Here is a 24,709-nt window from a genome sequence, read left to right as displayed (position 1 = left end):
AAGGCAGAGAGCCGCTGGCACCAGGATGAAGAACAAATATGAATATTTCATCTGCAACCAAATCCACTGTTTAGTTTTAGATTGAGAAAATGAATGGACGTTCAGTCCCCCACCACCAGCAACCCCACCCAGATCAAACAGCATCCAGTCGTTTAGACTCTCCAGCCTCTCTGACTGTTGAGAGAGAGGGGGGGTTGTACCAGACCACAGCTGTGAGAGTAATTATGTGCTCAGAAATGTGATCATTTTGTGATGAATAATTAATCGATGGCTGGGACAGAGTAGCAATGTCTTGCAAATGGAATGAGGGAAGCGTTATGGAAAGTAGACTTGTGTATAATAAGATTTGAGTGTGAGTGTGTGTGTATTTCTGACCTCCTGTATAGTTCTGGAGCCGGGGAAGTTGAGGCTGTAGTCTCTCTGGGCCTCGCGGTGGCTGATCACCAGCAGGTAGTTCTGGTTTAATGACTCTTGGAGAGCACTGGACAGAGAGAGAGAGAGAGAGAGAGAGAGGGAGAGAGAGAGAGAGAGATAGAGAGAGAGAGAGAGAGAGAGAGAGAGATGAGTTAGAATTAGGGAGGTGACGAACATTATCGGTACCAGCACTGATGAGGAGCAAGCTGTGAGGAGCAAGTTGAGACTAGCAGCAGCATCCTGCTGAGAGAGGGGGGGTGGCTGGCTGCTGTGGCTCCTCTGGGGGCCGGCGGCCCACTCCACTGGCTGTGCCCTGACAAGCCTGGCTGGCTACTAGGGGTGGGAATCGCCAGAGACCTCGTGATACAATACTATCGCGATACTCGATATATCGCAAATATTGCGATATTTTTTTCTGTTCTTTTTTTTCACATTTTTTTTACTGCAAAGTAAAACTGTCAACATATTTTATCTAATAAAATAAAGTTCAGTCTGTTCATCTCACTTCAATCATTTTTATTGCAGAACATGGTATTTTCTCAAGCAGACCGATGTAAACACTGTAATCTGTGTTGCATGTACCTGACAAACTGAACTGTTTGTATTAGTTATATTCCAACTTCACTGAATGCACATGTGTGTGCGTGTGCGTGTGTGTGGACTACTGTACTATTACAGGTATTTAAATGAACAATGCAACTTCCTAGGCTAACCACCTGCATGCTAACCGCATGAAGCCCACACCACAGGAACCAAGCCTGGCTGGCTACCCACCTGCATGCTAACCACATGAAGCCCAGACCACAGGAACCAAGCCTGGCTGGCTACCCACCTGCATGCTAACCACATGAAGCCCAGACCACAGGAACCAAGCCTGACTGGCTACCCACCTGCATGCTAACCACATGAAGCCCAGACCACAGGAACCAAGCCTGGCTGGCTACCCACCTGCATGCTAACCACATGAAGCCCAGACCACAGGAACCAAGCCTGGCTGGCTACCCACCTGCATGCTAACCACATGAAGCCCACACCACAGGAACCAAGCCTGGCTGGCTACCCACCTGCATGCTAACCACATGAAGCCCAGACCACAGGAACCAAGCCTGACTGGCTACCCACCTGCATGCTAACCACATGAAGCCCAGACCACAGGAACCAAGCCTGGCTGGCTACCCACCTGCATGCTAACCACATGAAGCCCAGACCACAGGAACCAAGCCTGACTGGCTACCCACCTGCATGCTAACCACATGAAGCCCAGACCACAGGAACCAAGCCTGACTGGCTACCCACCTGCATGCTAACCGCATGAAGCCCAGACCACAGGAACCAAGCCTGACTGGCTACCCACCTGCATGCTAACCACATGAAGCCCAGACCACAGGAACCAAGCCTGACTGGCTACCCACCTGCATGCTAACCACATGAAGCCCAGACCACAGGAACCAAGCCTGACTGGCTACCCACCTGCATGCTAACCACATGAAGCCCAGACCACAGGAACCAAGCCTGACTGGCTACCCACCTGCATGCTAACCACATGAAGCCCAGACCACAGGAACCAAGCCTGGCTGGCTACCCACCTGCATGCTAACCACATGAAGCCCAGACCACAGGAACCAAGCCTGACTGGCTACCCACCTGCATGCTAACCACATGAAGCCCAGACCACAGGAACCAAGCCTGACTGGCTACCCACCTGCATGCTAACCACATGAAGCCCAGACCACAGGAACCAAGCCTGGCTGGCTACCCACCTGCATGATAACCGCATGAAGCCCACACCACAGGAACCAAGCCTGACTGGCTACCCACCTGCATGCTAACCACATGAAGCCCAGACCACAGGAACCAAGCCTGACTGGCTACCCACCTGCATGCTAACCACATGAAGCCCAGACCACAGGAACCAAGCCTGACTGGCTACCCACCTGCATGCTAACCGCATGAAGCCCAGACCACAGGAACCAAGCCTGACTGGCTACCCACCTGCATGCTAACCACATGAAGCCCAGACCACAGGAACCAAGCCTGACTGGCTACCCACCTGCATGCTAACCACATGAAGCCCAGACCACAGGAACCAAGCCTGGCTGGCTACCCACCTGCATGCTAACCGCATGAAGCCCAGACCACAGGAACCAAGCCTGACTGGCTACCCACCTGCATGCTAACCACATGAAGCCCAGACCACAGGAACCAAGCCTGACTGGCTACCCACCTGCATGCTAACCACATGAAGCCCAGACCACAGGAACCAAGCCTGGCTGGCTACCCACCTGCATGCTAACCACATGAGGCCCAGACCACAGGAACCAAGCCTGGCTGGCTACCCACCTGCATGCTAACCGCATGAGGCCCAGACCACAGCAACCAAACCTGTCGCTAATCATGTTTTCTGTACTTCTATTGGCTGTGTTCTCATTTGACATCACTTCAGGCACGGCAAAATAATCTTCAATTCAAATGAGTATTCGCCAATAATACCCACTTCATCAAGAATATCTGTGTTTTAATATTGAACATCTCAAGATCACGACGTGAACAGCAGGTTTCATGCTGTAGCAGATATGTCTACTACTCTCTTCTGAATATCTGACCATAGTGGGTTACAATGACATCAGAGGAGGCCTGGCGCTGGACAGAAACCTGACTGGTACCCGAGCGCTTAGTAGCTTAGAGCAGTGACGAGAGGATGTGAACAATACAAAAGCAGACACTTTGTGTGCTTCACGTAGAGAGAGAGAGCGAGAGAGAGAGAGAGAGAGAGAGAGAGAGAGAGAGAGAGAGAGAGAGAGAGAGAGAGAGAGAGAGAAAGGGGGGGGTAGAATCAACTTTTGGAAGCTTCATTTACAATAAGCTGTGAGGTTAAGTAGCGTTTTGAGCAAACGCTGGGTCTGTGAGGCTGAATATGAATGGGAGGCTTAAGGGCAGAGACGGGCACTTAATCAGGGCTCAGAACCCAAGGAGAGGAGGAAGAGGAGAGGAGAGAGAGGGACAGGGGGGAATTAATATGTAGCGCACACATTAATTATGCAATCACCGCCTTAATCTGCGCAGATCTGGACGAGCTTATGTTAACAGAAGCTCAAATTTACTGTAATGACAGCATATTTACATTGACTAAAACTACGAAATCAATATGTAAATGTAATGTTTGTTGTAGCTAACCGAAGAAAATTGGAAATGTGTGGAGTGGGAAGGATGGTTGCATATGTAATAGGGCTGAGCAGAAGGGATGAGAGAGGGAGGGAGGGTGTGTGTGTGTGTGAGAGAGAGAAAGTGTTATGTGTGAGAGAGGGGGGGACAGAGTGAGAAGAGAGAGAGACAGATAGAGAGAGATGTAGAGAGGGAGAGAGAGAGAGATGTAGAGGGAGAGAGACAGATAGAGAGAGAGACAGATACAGATACAGAGACAGAGACAGAGACAGAGAGAGAGAGATAGAGAGAGAGCGAGAGCGAGAGCGAGAGCGAGAGAGAGAGAGAGACTCATAAATAGGGATCTAGTTAATATCATCATGATTTGTTTGGACAGAGTCCAGGCTGCTGCTGGCAGACGACTGGTCTCCTAAACAGAGGGAGAGGGTAAAGTGAGAAGAAGTGTTACTCTGTCCTTGCGAGCAAAGGAGAATAAGAAAAAAACTAAAATTTGGATGTCTGGGCAGAATTCTGTTCAAGATTTACTTTCAAAACTTGGATCACTTATTATAGCAAATAGAGGTGGGAATCCTTGGTTAATCTCAGTATTTGATTTCGATTTTTGGAGGTCACGATTCGATTTAAAATAAATCTTAATAAAAAAAGCTTGTATATTGTTGCGAGTCTTTCCGATGAATCACTATGAATTGAAAATGGGGGACCCTGATGTAAACAAGACAAACGTCTTTCTCTGGTCTGCATCCCCTTAACAATTGTGTGTATAGAGCCGTACTGTATTGTACCCATTCTGCAATCTGTTAAATAAAGTTTTCATTCATTCATTCGGTTTAGCTGATTTTGGCAATCTGTATCATTTAATGGGCGATAAACGATAAAGCTGAAACCATATCACAAGAATGAAAAGTGAAAGAAATCTATTTTTAGAATTTGTGAATCAATCATTAATCTTAGAAGATAGAATCGCTCTGTGGCCAAGCTCTCCAGACACAGAACACCAAGTTTTACGTCCAATTATCACATTCTCAAGCAAACCATAGGATTCAGACCTTACTGTTAGCCTGGGGAGGGTGTACACTACCACATGCCTCCTACAATACATGTGGAGTCACCAGCCACTTCTTTTCACCCGACAGCGAGGAGTTTCACTGGGAGAGCATAATGCACAGAGTAGGGCTGGGCGATTCTTGCTAAAATGTGAATCACGATTTTTCTCTCTAAGAATTGAGATCACGATTCTCTCACAATTCTTATTTTTTAAATAAAATCATTTAAAAAGTAAAGTAAAAAAAAATAAAATACATAAAAGTAAAAAAAAAAAAATAGTCATAACTTAGAAATGAGATTGAACCGAGATCGCGATTTTTTTTCGATTAATTGCCCAGCCCTAACACAGAGGATCATCTCCCCCAGATCCCCTCCCTGCTGAACAGGCGCCCCAACCGACCAGTAGGTGTTGCAACGACCAGGACTCATACCCCAGTGGCTTCCCACCCGCAAACGTAGAGACGACGACCGAGCCAGAGGTACCACTGCCGGGAACTGACCTCTACACACCCAGCCGCTCCAAAATGCCTCTTTAAATAGTACAAATTAATCAAAATATTTCAGAGAAAATTGGTTGATTGATCAAGTCATCCCTGCGCTCATCCTCAGTGCCTATGTGGTGGATGAGGTCTTATGGAGGTTTGGAGGCACAGCGTTCTCTCTCAGCACAGACATATTTTTATTTTTTTTATCTACTTTTTCTCCCCATTTTCTATTTTTTCTCCCATCCCAATTTCGTATTATCCAATTCCCTCCCCTGTCTTGAACGTTGCTAGACTATGCCTCCCACTGGTCGGCTGTAGTGAGGACAGAAGCCTTGCATCACGTGTCCCCTCCGGTACACGAGGAGGCAGCCTGTCGCATCTTTTCACCGCAGCAGCTCTAACTCTGTGGCGAGGAGTAACGCGTGGGAGGCTCACGCTGCCCCCGCTACTTCCTGTTTCCGCCGCACCGGCGTCATCCAACCGACCTGTAGGAGTCGCTGTCCACAACGTCCAATCCCCACCCACCGGCTTTCCCACCCTCTAACACTTGCCAATTGTGTTGGTATGAACGACCGGCCAAGCCGGTAGCAACGCAGAGAGCTGGGCTCGAACCCAGCGTCTCCTGCGTTAGTGGCGAGCGCCTTGCCCACTGCGCCACTTCAGCACAGACATCTTTAAAGCACTCGTCCTCAGACAGAGAGCAGGGTTGAAGGGTGGATGTTTGCTCCTGCCGTCAGAGCGCTCCCTCTCTCTGCACACACACCTGGGCCAGCCGGCAGCCTCTCAGGGGGGATTTTACACTGCATAAGGGCAGGGGGAGGGAAATGTCACTTAACTTTATAGACAGAGAAAATTGAGCGTTTTGCAGGGGGAGAGAAGCAGGCTAAACAGATTGGTTTCATTCTGAGGTAAAGCCTTCCGCCTCCGCTGAGGGTCCCTGTGGCACAGAGCAGACTCTAGACCTTATTAAACCAGCACTGCCAGACACGCGCACGCACGCACAATGATGTCTCATGTCTGCAAAAATGCACGCGTGTGCGTACACATGCATTTCCTTCAACCACCCACTGACCTTCTCACCTTCTTACACACACACACACACACACACACACACACACACACACACACACACACACACACACACACACACACACACACACACACACACACACACACACACACACACACACACACACACACACACACACACACACACACACACACACACACACACACACACACACACACACACACACACACACACACACACACACACACACACACACACACACACACACGAAGAATCGATGCTGCCTGCCTGGCCACCTTGCCTGAGCTGAACCTTTAAAAGACAAGGAGGTCCCGTCGACAGACACATACACCAGATCCTCTTACCTCCTCCACATTTTGCATCCGCAGCAAAGCAGGCGAATGCGGAAGCGCTCCGGTTCTGCTCTGTTCTGCTCTGCCATCTTGTCCCCAGGCTAATCAGCATGCTAATGGCTAGAGAGTTTCCATCAGTACTGCTTTAGCCCGCCAGCTAGCTAGCTCCCTCAAGCATCAGTACAGGCTACAGATAGCTGCTGAGTGCTGACACGCCGGGGGGGGGGGGGGGGAGCCGGCAAACAAGCGCCAAATCAATAATTTTTGCTATTTCAAATTCCTTTTGAGAGTTCAAATTAAAATCCCCCCACATTATTAAAAAAAAATGTATTTAAATAAAATAACATGCTTCCTGAAAGCTGGCGTGGCGAATATAATAAGAGAAAAAGGAGGCTATTAAAATATTCATCAGGCCTTCATCATTTATGCAGGAGATTAGCTCCTCCTCCACACCGTCTTGTATTCACAGGCAGTCAAGTCAACATGGCAAAGAGAAAGCCTTCCTTCTGAGCAGGTTTTAACACTGGAGTCAGTCAACATGGCCAAAGAGAAAGCCTTCCTTCTGAGCAGGTTTTAACACTGCAGTCAGTCAACATGGCCAAAGAGAAAGCCTTCCTTCTGAGCAGGTTTTAACACTGCAGTCAGTCAACATGGCCAAAGAGAAAGCCTTCCTTCTGAGCAGGTTTTAACACTGCAGTCAGTCAACATGGCCAAAGAGAAAGCCTTCCTTCTGAGCAGGTTTTAACACTGCAGTCAGTCAACATGGCCAAAGAGAAAGCCTTCCTTCTGAGCAGGTTTTAACACTGCAGTCAGTCAACATGGCCAAAGAGAAAGCCTTCCTTCTGAGCAGGTTTTAACACTGCAGTCAGTCAACATGGCCAAAGAGAAAGCCTTCCTTCTGAGAAGGTTTTAACACTGCAGTCAGTCAACATGGTCAAAGAGAAAGCCTTCCTTCTGAGCAGGTTTTAACACTGCAGTCAGTCAACATGGCCAAAGAGAAAGCCTTCCTTCTGAGCAGGTTTTAACACTGGAGTCAGTCAACATGGCCAAAGAGAAAGCCTTCCTTCTGAGCAGGTTTTAACACTGCAGTCAGTCAACATGGCCAAGGAGAAAGCCTTCCTTCTGAGCAGGTTTTAAGACTGCAGTCAGTCAACATGGCCAAAGAGTGCCTTGGTTCGGGCTGATCGCTATACTAAATCGTTTGGCTGAGTTAGGGGGAGGGGAGCCGTGGGTGGGTCCTGGGCGTTGTGGACAGCGACCCCTACAGTTTGGTCGGGGCGCCTGCACAGCGAGGGTAGGATCTGGAGAGAGGTAGTGCGACCTTCCACAGGTTACACTCTCCCGGTGAGAATCTGCGCAGCCAGGCTGGCTGCCGGCTGGATGCACATGCGTCGGAGGAAAGCATGTGACAGTCTCCGGCCTCTCGGACCAACAGTAGGGGAAAGTGCGCAACAACCAGGAAGGGGGTTGGGAATTGGCATAACGACTAACAGTGGGATGGGAGAAAAATCGGAAAAAGAAGGAGGGGAAAAAAAGAAAAGAAAAAGAAAAAAACATGGCCAAAGAGAACGCCTTCCTTCTGAGCAGGTTTTAACACTGCAGTCAGTCAACATGGCCAAAGAGAAAGCCTTCCTTCTGAGCAGGTTTTAACACTGCAGTCAGTCAACATGGCCAAAGAGAAACCCTTCCTTCTGAGCAGGTTTTAACACTGCAGTCAGTCAACATGGCCAAAGAGAAAGCCTTCCTTCTGAGCAGGTTTTAACACTAGAGTCAGTCAACATGGCCAAAGAGAAAGCCTTCCTTCTGAGCAGGTTTTAACACTGCAGTCAGTCAACATGGCCAAAGAGAAAGCCTTCCTTCTGAGCAGGTTTTAACACTGCAGTCAGTCAACATGGCCAAAGAGAAAGCCTTCCTTCTGAGCAGGTTTTAACACTGCAGTCAGTCAACATGGCCAAAGAGAAAGCCTTCCTTCTGAGCAGGTTTTAACACTGGAGTCAGTCAACATGGCCAAAGAGAAAGCCTTCCTTCTGAGCAGGTTTTAACACTGCAGTCAGTCAACATGGCCAAGGAGAAAGCCTTCCTTCTGAGCAGGTTTTAAGACTGCAGTCAGTCAACATGGCCAAAGAGTGCCTTGGCTCGGGCTGATCGCTATACTAAATCGTTTGGCTGAGTTAGGGGGAGGGGAGCCGTGGGTGGGTCCTGGGCGTTGTGGACAGCGACCCCTACAGTTCGGTCGGGGCGCCTGCACAGCGAGGGTAGGATCTGGAGAGAGGTAGTGCGACGTTCCACAGGTTACACTCTCCCGGTGAGAATCTGCGCGGCCAGGCTGGCTGCCGGCTGGATGCACATGCGTCGGAGGAAAGCATGTGACAGTCTCCGGCCTCTCGGACCAACAGTAGGGGAAAGTGCGCAACAACCAGGAAGGGGGTTGGGAATTGGCATAACGACTAACAGTGGGATGGGAGAAAAATCGGAAAAAGAAGGAGGGGGAAAAAAATAATAAAAGAAAAAGAAAAAAACATGGCCAAAGAGAACGCCTTCCTTCTGAGCAGGTTTTAACACTGCAGTCAGTCAACATGGCCAAAGAGAAAGGCTAGGGTTAGGGTTAGGGATGCCCCGATCACGTTTTTTGCCACCGATACCGATCACCGATCGTCTTGAGCCATAATATCGGCCGATACCGATCCGATATTGATCGTTTTTGGTATATAAAAAAATAATATATATATATATATATATATATATATATATATATATATATAATTATTATAATTTCTCTTTTAAATAAAAAATATATATTATATAATCATACTTGTAGTTGTATTATCTGCGAGACATCGCCACCACGCAACAAGTCAAAATGCTCGCTATCTGCAAACAGCTCCACTGTCTGTGTGTACTCGAGTAGCCTCCAGCTACGGCCAGGATTCTCCGGCGCTGCAACTGGGCCCTATTGGTATAAATCACATTCAGCATGCCCTCAGCTCGAATACACATCGAATCATTGTTATAAGACATTGATATCAGGAGCTATCTGTAGCTACTGCTAGCCGGCTAGATAACGTTAAGACAACGCCTCAATGAACTATTTAGTTTAGAGCTAACGTGAGCTAACGTGAGCTACCGAGTCAACAGAGGTAACTTATCATGCACTCGACTATTGCTGGAGCATTTGTTGATATCAGCAGCTATCAGTAGCTAGCCAGCTAGATAACATTAGACAATGCCTCATGTAGTCACTGGGTCATTTAGTTTAAACAGTAACGTTAGCTCGGTAGGTAGCCAACGTTAGCTCACGTCACATGCACCAGACTATAGCAGACTGCGAGGCATAGGATAGGAGCCTCTTGTTTACACGAGTGCGGGAGGGGCTGGGGAGGAGGAGGGGCCGTACACTGCAGGCAGCTGTGTGTCTGAGAGAGAAGTCAGCAGTGAGATCTCCGCTAAGAATTGGATCATGTTTTTCGATCGGTTTTGACGATCGGCAAAAATAAAGCATTATCACCGAACACGATCTCATATTTATACTGAATATTGGCCAATACCGATCGCTGGCCGATCGATCGGGGCATCCCTAGTTAGGGTTCCCCATGATCACCACACCACAACTCACTGCTTTGAAATGATGAGTGAAATAATATACATAGAAGCATAAAGGGAATGTCGTCTGGCGCAGTGGGTAAAGCAGGGCATTGACCCTACAAGGGTCAGGGGTTTGATTCCAACTAGAGGCTGACTACAGTTGGGAATCCCTGCAGTACAGCAGTCAATTTCACTATCAATCCTGTGATCAGGGCAGGACGGGGTGAAAGCAACGGGAGTGGGTAGGATGGGAACATTTATTTTCAAAAAGTTAATCTCTCCATATATATATTCCTATGAATATGCAATGTTTTCTCGATTCAGAATTAAATTCTAGCCATTCTCTGTTGTTTTTCCAATTCAAAATGTTTTGCCTTGTATAATAAGTAGCCTACCCCCTTAAAATAAAAATGGGACGTGACAGGGGTCATTTTTGTAACTTCAGCTGGGATCTGGAGGATTTCTTTTACTGAGATATTGACACGGAATGGGACGGGAGTAACTGATCTTGAGGGAGCGGGACAGACTGAAGTGAAAAGCCACTCCTGTGTTCAGGCTCTAATTCCCAGTGGGGCCACCCATGCTAAAAACAAACTGTATGCACTCACGATAGCTCATGGCCCACACACAAGGCATGTCAAATGTGTGAAGAAAACAACCTATTTACACTGTATGTAATGGATCAACTAAATTCTCCAAAATTAAAAGAAAGAAAAAATGCTCATCATCATTTTTATTCCTGACATTTTAAAGAAACAAAAAACGGACCCGGACAGTGAGGCAGCACAGCCACCAGACCAGACAGCACAGCAACCAGGCAGCACAGTCCCAGACAGCAAGGCTTGGTAGAAGATGTGGCCCAGCAACGTGACTAAGCTCCGTCTACTGCAACACATTTGCATGCACGCACATACAAACTTGTGCATATTGCACACACACACACACAAGCTTTGGGTTTATTTTTAATTCAGGCTAACAGCTTGTCTGGTCTGCTTGTCCCTGCACTGTGATCTGTCACCTAGGCTCTCCAGGCAGCTAACGTGACAACAGGGTCACTGCGCACACGCAAACCCCCGCCCCCCCTCCCCAACTGTCCTCCACCAAAATAGATGACACAGGATAATGAGCTTCTGACACCCAGAATCATAGCGATGACACTTGCAGACATAGAAACGGTGCTAAAGAGACACAGCAGTGAGCTGTGGGGGGGGATTGGGGGGGGGTCGGAGAAGAGAGAGAGGGGGGGGATCCAGGAAAGAGGGGAGCTTAGGGAGAATAGAATAGCCATTAGCTGCCAACACAGTTAAACCATCACTTAACTAGCTAGTAAAGCTACAAGCAGCTAAAATATTCTCTTTCTATCCTGGTGATGAGTAGTTCCTTCGATGTGAAAATATAGGGTGAGTACAGTAATTGGTTCCAAGATTATCTGTCAGGAAGACGTGTGTAAAGTCGGGTTCTGTAGCCCCTTTCGTGACTGTGATTCATGGAGTGAAACCACAGTCACTTCCTAGCTCATAGCAAACAAACGTATGTTGACCATGAAGGACTGGTTCTGCCCGAACCGTTCGTTATACAAGTATCACAGAGAAATGTCAAAGGTACTCACAGTTGTACGAGGGTTTCGGACAAAAATACGTGATGGTTTGAAAGCTCGGCGTTGCTAATAAACATTTTAAATATTTTTTATAAACTGGTCAACACTGCATTATTTCCGGCGTTGGGTGCATGATGCGCATGCGCTGTGATCACAGCGCAGGCGCACCAGGCAGCCAAATACGGAAATAAAGACGTTTTGAGCAGTGTTGACCAGTTTATAAAAATATTTTAAAATGTTTATTAGCAACGCCAAGCTTTCAAACCATCACGTATTTTTGTCCGAAACCCTCGTGCAACTGTGAGTACCTTTGACATTTCTCTGTGATACTTGTATAACGAACGGTTCGGGCAGAACCAGTCCTTCATGGTTCACTTCATGAATCACAGTCACGATCGAAAGGGGCTAGGTCAAGTCAAGTCAAGTCAAGAGATTTATTTGTCACGGCATACAAGTATACAATGAAATGCGGGTGGTCTTGCCCGCAACGATGTGCAAATAACATATAATAGAATCAACATTGTGCAATAAACAAGTAACATTGTGCAATAATCAAGTAACATGTTAGGGCATATCGGTATATGTACATAAGTTATTTACAGAGCATGGAGGCCATACTGGGTCCTTTGGTAGTATCTTTCTGTACATGATAATTTATACAATCTCCGGTTATACTATACTATTTTTAAAGGTTATGCCCAATCAAAATTTGTATCAATAACTAAAGGTGTTAAATTCAAGGTCCCGTCCTCTTCACCATTTATATGAATGATATTGTGTCTTCGCTGAATAATCTGTATGCAGATGATACTGTGTGCCCTCTGCTCTGGCACAGCGCCCCAGGACCAGGCTCCGTACCATGGGAGATCGGACCTCCTGCTCGGCTGCTCCCATTGCACCGGAGAGCTCGTCTGTGGACATTTTTAAACAAGGACTATAAACCCTCCTATTTAATAGAGCCTTTGGCTAATTCCACGTTGTCTTTGTTTTTGTGTATTGGGAATTGCTTCTAGCTTTTGCCTATTTTATCTGTTGCTTTTAATTTTATTCTATTTTCTTTCTTTGCTTTGTTTTTAACCTGTAGCACTGAGATTTCATCTAAATGTAAAGTGCACTACAAATAAAATGTATTATTATAATTGTGTATTGTATTGCTGACTCTGTACAATTGGCCATTGAGAACTTACAACCTTCCTTTATTACCCTCCAGGGTAAACTTAAATTGGTTCTAAATGCTAGTAAAACTAAATGTATGCTGTTTTCTACTACATCATTATTGGAATGGAATTTTGGTACCAACCCGTTCTAGTGACTTAACTCATTGGCACGGTTTTTCCATCTTTACACCACTCACTCTCGCTCCAAGTGTCTTGAATCAGAACAGGATCAATACATATATCGTTCGGTGGCCCTCATCCGTTGTCTTCTTCGTCTATTGTGTGCTCGGGCCAGACTACACCACGGAGCCCAATAGGTTTCCTCATCGGCCGGTTTGACTATAGTATTTTTATGATTTACCAGAAGTGCTGAGTCCAACATAGTCTGGTGGAAACACACCTTATCGTCCATAATAATCATCCATATAATCCGTTTTGTCTTCTTCATAATATATATATCCAATAGTTTGCTCTAGGCGATCGCCATTGTGGAACGTTAAGACTGCTGTAGTTTGCTCAGTGCTGCCATGCCACTGCTGGGAGTGCCCTAGTGATTTGGTTACACTCAGCCCATGCCGTTCATAAGGTAGGCGATACTGCCACCTGTCGGGATTCAATCGTCATTGCAGGTCCCAGCCACACTCACATAGGCCCGCGCGAGTGTTTAGAATAAGAAAATAGAAAAAAGGGAACTAAAAACGAGATATCTTGTTTTTGGCGCTCAACCACTGGCTCTCAGAAACGAGATATCTCGTGATTGGCGCTCAATGAGTTAGCTATGATGCCCCTCTAGCTCATGGGATGAACTCCAACAGTCCTAAAAGCTTGAGATTCTCCCCTCTGTTGCATAGTTTAAAACATTAAAATTGTCAATCAAGTTGTACATCCTTACTAGTCTTATTGTTATGATTTTATATGCCGTGTGATTTTATATGGCTTTTTTTGCTTAACTTTGTATGTACACTTGGCGTGACTGTAAATAACTGCCTTTCGAGTTTAAATAAAGGTTTGACATTTTATTAAATTACAATTTTCTCAGGGCCATACAGTACCAACACCACTGATATAGACTATCAATGGCTGTGCTTCATATAGTCACAGCACGTGGAAATAAAAGACAATATATTTTTTTATAAAAAATAAATAAATACAGATCTATCTGCAAGAACCTACATTTGCCTATTTTTCATAAAAAATAAAAATGTATTTAAATAGTTTTTATTCGTACATGGAATTATAATATTGAAGTCTGCATGAAATCAGTATTTAGAGTGTGTGTTGATTCCACGGTTTTCCACTGTTTGTGCATTAAACAGGATGTTCAGACAGGAAGATACTACTGAATCTAAGATGTTTTTAATGGGGCATTTAAAACGGAAAAGCTAAATAATTAAAACTTGTATTACCGTCAACTGTTGTTGCAATACAATGCGTTTCAGTCAGTGATTAGTATTGGCCAGGAAATTAGATAGTTGTAGAAATATCTTAGCAGTAATTGGAGGTAGTATATAGGCCTACATAGGCTTACACCCTCCCCCCCACACACAAAATGCAGGACAAGAAACAAACACAAAGAACACTGATGCGCACACACAATCTTGCACGCACATGTCCACACTCACTCACACAAATAAAATATACAGTGTGGTCTAAGCCAATGCGCTTATCCTCTGAATAAACAAAATATGGTGCTTGAAAATGTCCCCTCCGACTTGCCGTCTCGCAGTAAAGACAAGCATTATGGCCATCATGGGTAGGAAATCCCTAAGAGGCTGAACTTTACCTGAAACTGATGAGGAACAGATCACACTCACTCAACTGCCACCTGTGATTGGATTAGGGCTATATCTCCACATTGGGTAGTCTGACATTTCAGAAGGAAAGGTTGCTAATACCTCCACGCGCTCAGCGAGACGAACAGTGACCTCTGCGTGGAGAAGGCCAGCTTAATGGGGCTTTCTCACTAAACCTCTATATTGTCAGCCATCAGAACAGATGAGAAAATGAAGATGAATGATGCATGTGGTGGCACCGTGGAACGAACACACACACACACACACACACACACACACACAATCTCTGTATGTAAAATAACCGCCAGCACGCAACAATATCAAGCTGAAAGATACAAACATGGTTGAGGACATTGTTATTTACATAACAGAGAGTATGTGGCGGCAGCCTTTCTTTTCAAAATGTCACAATAGATGCGAGACAATACACTTGCACCAGCGGGTCAAATATCCCTCTAAATATTCTAATGAAAGTGGCATTTGTTATACAACGTTCATAGATAGTGTTGGTGTGCTTCTGAAGGCAACCGCTCTGAAAATGGATAGAGTCTGCCACCTGCTGTTCATTAGGAGGTATTATTATTATCATCAAATCAAGTTTGTACCCCTCGGTGCAGTTTGTCTGCAGTGTTTCCCACAAGAATGCAGGACAGCTGTGGTGGGGTCAACAGACAGAGGCCTCCACCTCCATCCTGGTTACCCGTGAAGCTCAGACAAATGAATATTTGCAATATTTGAACCTGTAATAAAAAGTAATAGACAGAGTAAAATAATACAGTGCAATAAAATAGTAGAATAGAATAGCTAGTAAAATTATGCAATAGAATGGACAGAGTAAAATAGTGCTACAGTACAATCAACAGCGGAGTGAATTGGAAGGCTATGGTGAAGAGGTAAGTTTTTAGCTTATTTTTGGAAATATTAAGAGATCTAGCTTCCCTAATGTCCGTAGGTAGTGTGTTCCATAACTTTGGTGCATAGTTTACAAAGGCTGCATCCCCAATGTTCCTTAGACTGTGGCTTGGAACCTTCAATAGACCAGTAGTAGATGATCGCAATGTTCTAGGAGGCACATAGTTGACTAGAGAATTTGCAATGTAGCTTGCTGTTCCATTTAGTGCAATATTTGCACAGGTTCAGTCTATTTTGTTATGGGGAGAGCAGGTCTGTATCACACTGCTGGCCTACTCTCTGCTGGCCCACTCCCAACAGCTTACTCTCTCTGTTTCACCTGGTTCACCTCTACCTGCCATGTGAATACTTTACCCAAGGCAGTTGTCCTTCCGCGTTCGATTTGAGCGCCCTGATTGGCCTCTCAGCGCCCAATCGCGTTAGCCCTACTATCGCCGCACTACTCGCTGTGCTCTCTGTCTGAAGCGGAGCGGGGCTCTGCTGTGCTTACACTTGATGCAATACACAATACTAACTAGAGAGATTAGCGTCACATACCTGGCCTTTTTTCTGAAAACCCAAGCACATATTGTTCCATAGCATATGCCTTCAGTTGATCATGACATCCTCTCTTACCTTGACGATTAAAAAGCCTCCATAATTGGCGGTCAGGTGGCGTAGTGGAGATTGCGTTCGTCACCAACACCGGAGCGGCTGGATTCGCCTGTTCGAATCCAGCTCACAGCTCCGGCGTTGTCACCAGCTTGGCTGGCCGTTCACACTAATACAATTGGCAGTATTAGAGGGTGGGAAAGCTGGCGGGGTGGGTCCGGGTCGTTGTAAACAGCGACTCCTACAGTTCGGTCGGGGGCGCCTGCTAAGCGCGGATAGGATCTAAGGGGGGTAGTGTGATCCTTCCACACGTTACACCCCATCAGTGAGAGTCCGCGCTGCCAGGTGAAAAGAAGCGGTTGATTGGCTAGACGTGTGTCGGAGGAAGCACGTGATAGCCTCCACTCTCCCAGACCGACTGTGGGGGGTAAGTGCGCAGCGACCAGGAAGGGGATTGGGAATTGGCATAACGACTAACATTGGGATGGGAGAAAATCAGAGGAAAAAGGAGGGGGGGAAAAGATAAAAAAAAAAAAAAAAAAAAAAAAAAATCCATAATTTAGTAAATAAAGCTGTAGCCAGCCAGCTAGCATTGATGCTATTCAAAATGCTATCCACATTAGCTACATAGCTAACCAACTAAATACAAACAGTGGTATCCTGAGGTAACGTTAAATACAACGTTTGCTAGTCGAAATGACTGGACACACACAGGGACAAGTTAAACATCAATCAATTAATTTATTCCAACAGGTAGTTTGAGCTGCTTGTGTTGTGAGCCGAGGTCTTTCTCTCCTCTCCGGCGGAAACTAAAGCTCGAAAAAGCACAGAGTAGTTAGGTGATAGGCGATTGGGCGCTGAGAGGCCAATCAGGGCGGGCAAACCGAACGCGGAAGGACAACTGCCTTGGGTAAAGTATTCACGCCTACCTGCCACTCTATCAGTTGTTGTGCCGCTCTCATCTGCTGCTGATGCAGCGCTCTCTGAAACCTAAATTCAAAAAGGATTTTGAATTCTTTGTAATTGTGGCACCTGCTGGCCGTGAGCGGTACTGCCTCAGTGTTTCCAATACATTTCCCTCAGTGTCTTTACCCTGTTGCATCTGTGTGCTTTCTTTTTTTGCATGCAGACGTTCTGCAGAGCTCACTTGTTTCTTGGTGGTCAAGGTGGTTGTGCATTTGTTTTACACTGTTGCAGAAAATACCCTGTGTTCTGTGCGCAAAGAAACACACCTCAAACACCTATCCGGAGAAGGCTGACCAAGCTGGTCACACCAGACCATTTGAGCCTATAGTAGCAAAAGTGAGTGGTATGTTGGAGTGCCAGTGGTCTAAATCAGTTCTGTACACACTTCATTAATAGAAGAAATACACATCGTCGCTGCCCAGAACGAGATGCCTTAATATTGTAAAATTACCACTATGACCACCTCAACCATTTCTATTTTTTGAAAAATATTATCATTGATCTAAGGAAGGTTTTTACCGTGGCTGGCTTGCTATAGCTTATTATTATACAAAAATAATTTGTGACCTCAGAATAAACTCTGATGCAAACAAAGTCTCAATTCTCGTCCTATTAGATCTAAGCGCAGCGTTTGACACGATCGACCATGATATCCTAATAAATCGTCTAGAAAAGTTAGTTGGTCTTTCTGACTATGTATTAAACTGGTTCAGAACATATATCAAAGGGAGAAAATATTACATCAGGCTTGGAGATCATTCTTCTGATAAACATGACACCTACTTCCACAGGGCAGCTGCCTTGGTCAATTATTATTCTCACTATACATGCTGCCACTCGGAGACATCATTAGAAAACACAATGTATGTTTCCATAGTTACGCAGATGACACACAATTGTACATCTCCGCTGAACCAAATGATCACACAGCTATTAACTCCATTTCCGCCTGTCTCTTAGCAATAAACAAATGGATGACGAACCACTTCCTAAAATTAAATGAGGGCAAAACTGAAATCCTACTAGTCGGTCCTATAACAAAAAGATAAATGTTACAGAGCAATATGGGGAAACTTACTCCTTGGATCAAACCCGAAGCTACAAGTCTGAGTGTTATAATAGACTCAGACCTAAGCTTTAAATCACAATCACAATCAACAAGGTGACAAAAACATAATTTTTCCACCTTAGAAACATAGCTAAGGTATGGCCGTTTATAAAAAAAAAAATACGCTGAAAAACTGATCCATGCCTTTATCTAAAGCCGACTTGACTACTGTAATGCACTCCTCACTGGCCTCCCAAAAAAAAACACAGAACGACTCCAACTCATTCAAAACTCGGCAGCTAGGCTACTAACTAGAACCAAGAGGATAGACCACATCAGTCCAGTATTAGCTAACCTACACTGGCTTCCGGTAACATTTAGAATTGATTTCAAGGTCCTCCTCCTTATATACAAAGCACTAAATGGAACAGGACCAAGCTACATTGCAAATTCTCTAGTCAACCATGTGCCTCCTAGAACATTGCGATCATCTACTACTGGTCTATTGAAGGTTCCAAGCCACAGTCTAAGGAAAATCGGGGATGCAGCCTTTGCAAACTATGCACCAAAGTTATGGAACACACTACCTACGGACATTAGGGAAGCTAGATCTCTTTAATATTTCCAAAAATAAGCTAAAAACGTACCTCTTCACCATAGCCTTCCAATACACTCCGCTGTTGATTGTACTGTAGCACTATTTTACTCTGTCCATTCTATTGCATAATTTTGCTAGCTATTCTATTCTACTATTTTATTGCACTGTATTATTTAACTCTGTCTATTACTTTTTATTACAGGTTCAAAAGTGTCAGGTAATAAACTGTGTGGGTATCAAACAAGAGACTGTCAGGCTTTAAAACTGTGTACGACCCAGGCCTAGAACTGCACCCTGAGAGAGGGAACTGCGCCCTGAGAGGGAGGTTTGCCCTGGGTGGGAGGTTCGAAGGGTCAAAGTGGGTATAAAACAGGAGGGAAGACTGTCAAGTTTTAAACTGTGGATACCAAACAGAGAAGGTAAAGACGACTTTGAACTGTTGAACAGTAATCCAGAACTATTTTATTGCACTGTAAAAAAAAATATATATATATATATATATTGTATCTATTCTATTCTACTATTTTATTGCACTGCACTATTGCACTATTTTACTGTCTATTTTATCTTACTCTTTTTATTATTGTCTATTTAAAACTGAATCAAACTATAAACAAGGTGGCCTGTTGGGGTGTTAAACTGTGAAAAACTGTGATTTTATATGTCTGCACTTTATGTGCTCATTTTATGTCTGTCTTTTTTCTGTTGTGAAGCACTTTGAGCTGCAGTTTCTGTATGAAAGGTGCTATACAAATAAAGTTTATTATTATTATGCTTAGCTCCATTTCCCTGCAACTCTAATGGCATTCAAACCGCAATGTTAGTTCATATTAATTAGTTTCTCTCCTCCACATTACCTGTGGTGCATTTTTTCCTATTGCTAGGTTTTAGTGAGTTTTTCCTTACCTTTACGTGGGGTATGTCTGGGAGTGTTGCATTCATTTATAAAAATTTGTTTGGACTTCATGGTGTTTTTGCTTTGTGTTTGATTTATTGTGATGTCAAGTCGCAAACATGTTCCATTATGATTGACATATTTGCATTTATGATTCCGACACTCATTTATAGACGGACACGGTGTGAATGCAAAGGATTGACTACTGGCACTTAAAGGATACACAACAATAATTTAGTGGCTTTAACTTTACATAGCTACGGTACCAAGTACCAACCGCTTCCTGCCTGGAGATGTCAGTGTTCCACTCTGTGGAAGACACAGATACTGTGTGTGTATCCTCCCGTGTCAGAGACGGGGGGGAGGGGCTGATATTTCACTGCCAGGCGAGAGAGAGACTGACGTGTGCATAAGCGAGCATATGTGGGACTTGCTTCTGCTGGAAATCATTTTAATGTATGAAGCCACTGATCTCCTCCTGCAAATCAACAGTCATGTCTCGCCTCGACTATTGCGATGCACAGCTAGCTGGTTTAGCATATTGCGCCACCAAGGCTCTTCAACTCATACAGAACACAGCAACCCATCTGATCGTCAACCTACCAAAGTCAGCACACATCACTCCACTTTTCAGAGCGCTGCACTTGCTTCCCATTGCCACACAAATCTGCTTCAAGGTTCTTGACGTGGCATTCCGTGTAACAGGGGAATGGCTCCCTCCTACCTCCGGTCAGTGGTCTCTAGGTACACACCCTCAAGACCCCTACGCTGTGCATCTTCTAACTACACACCATCAAGACCCCTACACTGCATCTTCTCTAACTACACACCCTCAAGACCCCTACACTCTGCATCTTCTAACTACACACCCTCAAGACCCCTACGCTCTGCATCTTCTAACTACACACCCTCAAGACCCTTACGCTCTGCATCTTCTAACTACACACCCTCAAGACCCCTACGCTCTGCATCTTCTAACTACACACCCTCAAGACCCCTATGCTCTGCATCATCTAACTACACACCGTCAAGACCCCTACGCTGTGCATCTTCTAACTACACACCCTCAAGACCCCTACGCTCTGCATCTTCTAACTACACACCCTCACGACCCCTAAGCTCTGCATTTTCTAACTACACACCCTCAAGACCCCTACGCTCTGCATTTTCTAACTACACACCCTCAAGACCCCTACGCTCTGCATCTTCTAACTACACACCCTCAAGACCCCTAAGCTCTGCATTTTCTAACTACACACCCTCAAGACCCCTACGCTCTGCATCTTCTAACTACACACCCTCAAGACCCCTATGCTCTGCATCATCTAACTACACACCACCAAGACCCCTACGCTCTGCATCTTCTAACTACACACCCTCAAGACCCCTACGCTCTGCATTTTCCAACTACACACCCTCAAGACCCCTACGCTCTGCATCTTCCAACTACACACCCTCAAGACCCCTACGCTCTGCATCTTCTAACTACACACCACCAAGACCCCTACGCTCTGCATCTTCTAACTACACACCCTCAAGACCCCTAAGCTCTGCATCTTCTAACTACAAACCCTCAAGACCCCTACACTCTGCAGTCTGCATATCAATATCTGAATTTAATTAAAGAATTGTAATGAAGAAATGTAAAACTAACCTTTTTACTGTCTTTTACAAGTATGTACTATGCTACTATGCCTATACTACTACCTTTGCACTCAAGTGAAGCACTCAAGTTCGGCACTGCTAGATGAACAATACCACTTACCCTTAGCTACCAGAGGTGCACCCCTCCTGCTGCCTTGAACACAATTTGTATGTCGCTTTGGATAAAAGCGTTAGCTAAATGACTAAATGTAAATGTATTTTAGGATGGGTTGCTGTGACAGTCCACCACATTTGAGTCTATGTATAGGAAACACAGGTGACGCACACGTGAAGCCAGACGAGAGTGCAGGAGGGCTGAACGACAGTGGAAAAAGGACAAGCTGCAGGTGTCTTTTGACATTCTGAGGGATAGCTGGTGTTAAAATTGAAAACATTTTACATTTTTCTGATATCATTTTAAACAATTGTCACAAGCCTTGTGTTCTTTTTTAAATGATTAATTATATTCTCGATTTCGCCCAGTCGGTTTGTCTTGAAGCTTCCACTGAAACATGTGAGCTTTTTCTTCAGTTTTGTATTGACAAAGCTGTGTCCCTTGCTCAGCTAGAGGCAATTATTGCCCATATGAAGCCCTCAGGCTCCCCCTTAGATGTCCTTCCCCCTCACCTTGTCAAAGAGGTCAGCAGGGTTATAGGACCAAATGTCCAAACGATTATGAACAACAGCCTTGCAGGTGATGTACCTGTACTTTTTAAACATGCTGTGGTGCACCCGCTGATTAAAAAGCCTAACCTGGACACTCTGTCCTCTCTCATTTCAGGCCCATCTCCAAGCTCCCGAATTAATGTCTTTCCTTGACACATGGCATTCTGGAGGTTTTCCAATCTGGTTTTAGAGCGCTGCACACTGCCGAGACTGCACTCAAGAGTTTTTAATGATATCCTTTTGGCCACTGACTCTGGTGACTCTCTTATCCTTGTGCTTTTGGATCTCACTGCTGCCTTTGACACAGTGGATCACAATATTCTGCTCTCCCGTTTAGAGCACTGGGTTGGCATTAAAGGCTCAGCCCTGGGGTTTTTCAGATCATACTTTGTGAAGCCAACTGTCACCAACCTAGGGTGAAGTTTGATTGTGACCTTAAGTTGGACAAGCAGATCAATGATGTGGTGGGAAAGAGCTTTTTCCCAACTTAGGAGGCTGTCCAAGGTCAAACCTTTTTTTAATCACACCTCAAAACACATTTATTTGCTCTGGCTTTCTGTGTTTAAACAGTTTTTGAGAGACCTGCCTTTTTATGTGACATATTGCATTTATTTATTTAACTTTATTTATTTAAATTTATTTAACTCGTCCTTTCGGACAAGTAAAGTTTTTGTAGATTTTTTTTTTTTTTACTACCGGGCAGTCCGGTAGAGAGAGAGAGGAGGAATGGGAGACAGAGCAGGGGAAGACATTCAGCAAAGAACGGAGGGTCCGGGAATCGAACCCGGGTCGGCCGTGTTGCGAAGCAGCGCATTGTGTGGTTCACCACTCGGGCGCCCCATTGTATTTGTTTTTATCGTGTGCTTTTATTCTATTTTTATGTTTTTATCTTATGTTGTGGGACTTGTACAGCACTTTGGTCAACTTTGTTGTTTTTAAATGTGCTTTATAAATAAAGTGGATTGGATTGGGTTTGGGGAGGTCTGAATCAAACTCCAGACAACCTCACCCTGGTCCACCTGTTTGAGGTGATCTCGGTCTACAATCAGGAGATCTGAATCAAACTCAGGTCCACACCAGACAACTGCACCCTGGTCCACCTGTTGGAGGTGGTCTCATTCAGCTTCCAAGTGAATCCTGGAGCAGTTCCTTCTAGGAGCGAATGCAATCAGACCAAAGGACCTTCTAACAAATTAACCTACATTTATGATGGTGTGTGTGTGTGTGTGTGTGTGTGTGTGTGTGTGTGTGTGTGTGTGTGTGTGTGTGTGTGTGTGTGTGTGTGTGTGTGACATAGTGAGTGAGTGAGTGAGTGAGTGAGGGGTTCTCATGTTGTTGTACAAACAAGACTGCAGAGATAAAGAGTGGTGTTCTAGGTACCTGGTTTGGCTGGTACTTGTACTGGTGCTGGTACCTGTACCGGTACTGGTACTGGTACCGGTACTGGTACTGGGAGTAGAGGCAATCTCTGGAGTCAGAACATACAGGCTGTTGTTCTTGGGCAGGTGTAAACTCCTCAGCACCGTCTATAGGACACGCACACACACACGCACGCACACACACACACACACACACACACACCAGAAAACGTTTAAAATCCCTCTTCACTGCTCAAGTTGAAAATCAGTGGAGAAGAGATGATGATTTGTCATCTAGTGAAGCATAATGTGCAAGGAATTCCTGGAAATCTAGCTGGAAGAATCATAAATCATGGCAAATTGGCATGCAGGGCTCCAGTCCAAGGAACTGCTTATGATACACAGTTCTGTTTGTTCTGTGCAGGGTTATACATTCACCAATACACCATCTATGGCTGTGATACTGCTACGGACAGGAATATTGTCCATCCCATTGCAAAGTGTGTGGGGGGGGGGGGGGGGGGGGGAGTCTTTTATGGCCAATATCGGTTGATTTGCATTGTAATAATAAATCTGAGGTTGTAAACTCACACTGTCAGATACATCTCCACTCTTCCATCCCTTCAACTGCATTTTGGCCACTGGAACTCCCAGCTCTGTCTCCAGGATCCGTTTGATTTCTCCTGCAGGGGAGAAGAGGGAGAGGACACATGTGGATTAAAAGGTGATATCATTCCTCCACTAGGTGGCAGTGTGCAACATTTCTTTCCTGTGTGTTTGTGTGCTTGTGGGTGCGTGTGCGTGTGTGTGCGTGCGTGTGATGGCTGGTTTTACTAGGAGGAAAGCCAAGCCGTTACACGGTATTGTTCAATCTTGTGTCATCAGTGTGAAACTGTGTTACTGTGCTGTCTGGGTGATTTAGTCATATGAATATGAATTTCAATAGAGCACATAAAGTATATCTTCGTGTTCCTGGCCTGATTGTAATTTATGACATGGATAAAACATTCAAATATGTGATACTAATATATAAATGTGTACCACATACTGTGTGAGAGTGTGTGTGTGTGTGTGTGTGTGTGTGTGTGTGTGCGTGCGTGCGTGCGTGGCTGCTCACCCACTGTGCTGGCCTCCTCCACCACCACCTCCTGGGTGCGCTGTCGGTACTCCACTCTGAAGTTGAGCATACGGGGCTGGCGCTCCACAATGTGTCGGGAGGAGGGGACGATGGGGCAGAACGCGGAGGATGAGGACGGAGGAGAGGAGGATGAAGACGAAGAGGAGGGGGGAGGGGCCGATCCTCCCGCTGCCGCCTCGGCTGCTTCTGATTGGTTAAGAGGTCCGTAGAGGTTGGCCTGGCTGGCCTGGCTGGCCTGGCTGGCCTGGCTGGAGAAGTTACTGGAAGGAAAGGTCA

General features: G+C 45.4%; 1 protein-coding gene across 1 annotated transcript in view; it reads right to left on the bottom strand.

Moving 5' to 3' along the window:
• faf1 (Fas (TNFRSF6) associated factor 1) overlaps positions 1-24,709 on the bottom strand; it is a 184,488-nt gene that overhangs the window by 106,082 nt on the left and 53,697 nt on the right. The window contains exons 4-7 of the mRNA XM_084308912.1: positions 24,413-24,693; positions 23,887-23,978; positions 23,318-23,463; positions 376-481 (exon numbers count right to left, since the gene is read on the bottom strand). Coding sequence (XP_084165038.1) covers positions 376-481; positions 23,318-23,463; positions 23,887-23,978; positions 24,413-24,693 — 625 coding nt within the window. The remainder of the gene's footprint in view (positions 1-375; positions 482-23,317; positions 23,464-23,886; positions 23,979-24,412; positions 24,694-24,709) is intronic.

This window comes from Notolepis coatsorum (assembly GCF_963971535.1).
Source record: "Notolepis coatsorum genome assembly, chromosome: 2".
Lineage (NCBI taxonomy): Eukaryota > Metazoa > Chordata > Actinopteri > Aulopiformes > Paralepididae > Notolepis > Notolepis coatsorum.
The sequence above is the reverse complement of the archived record's forward strand: the minus strand, read 5'-3'. Positions and strand labels throughout refer to the sequence as shown.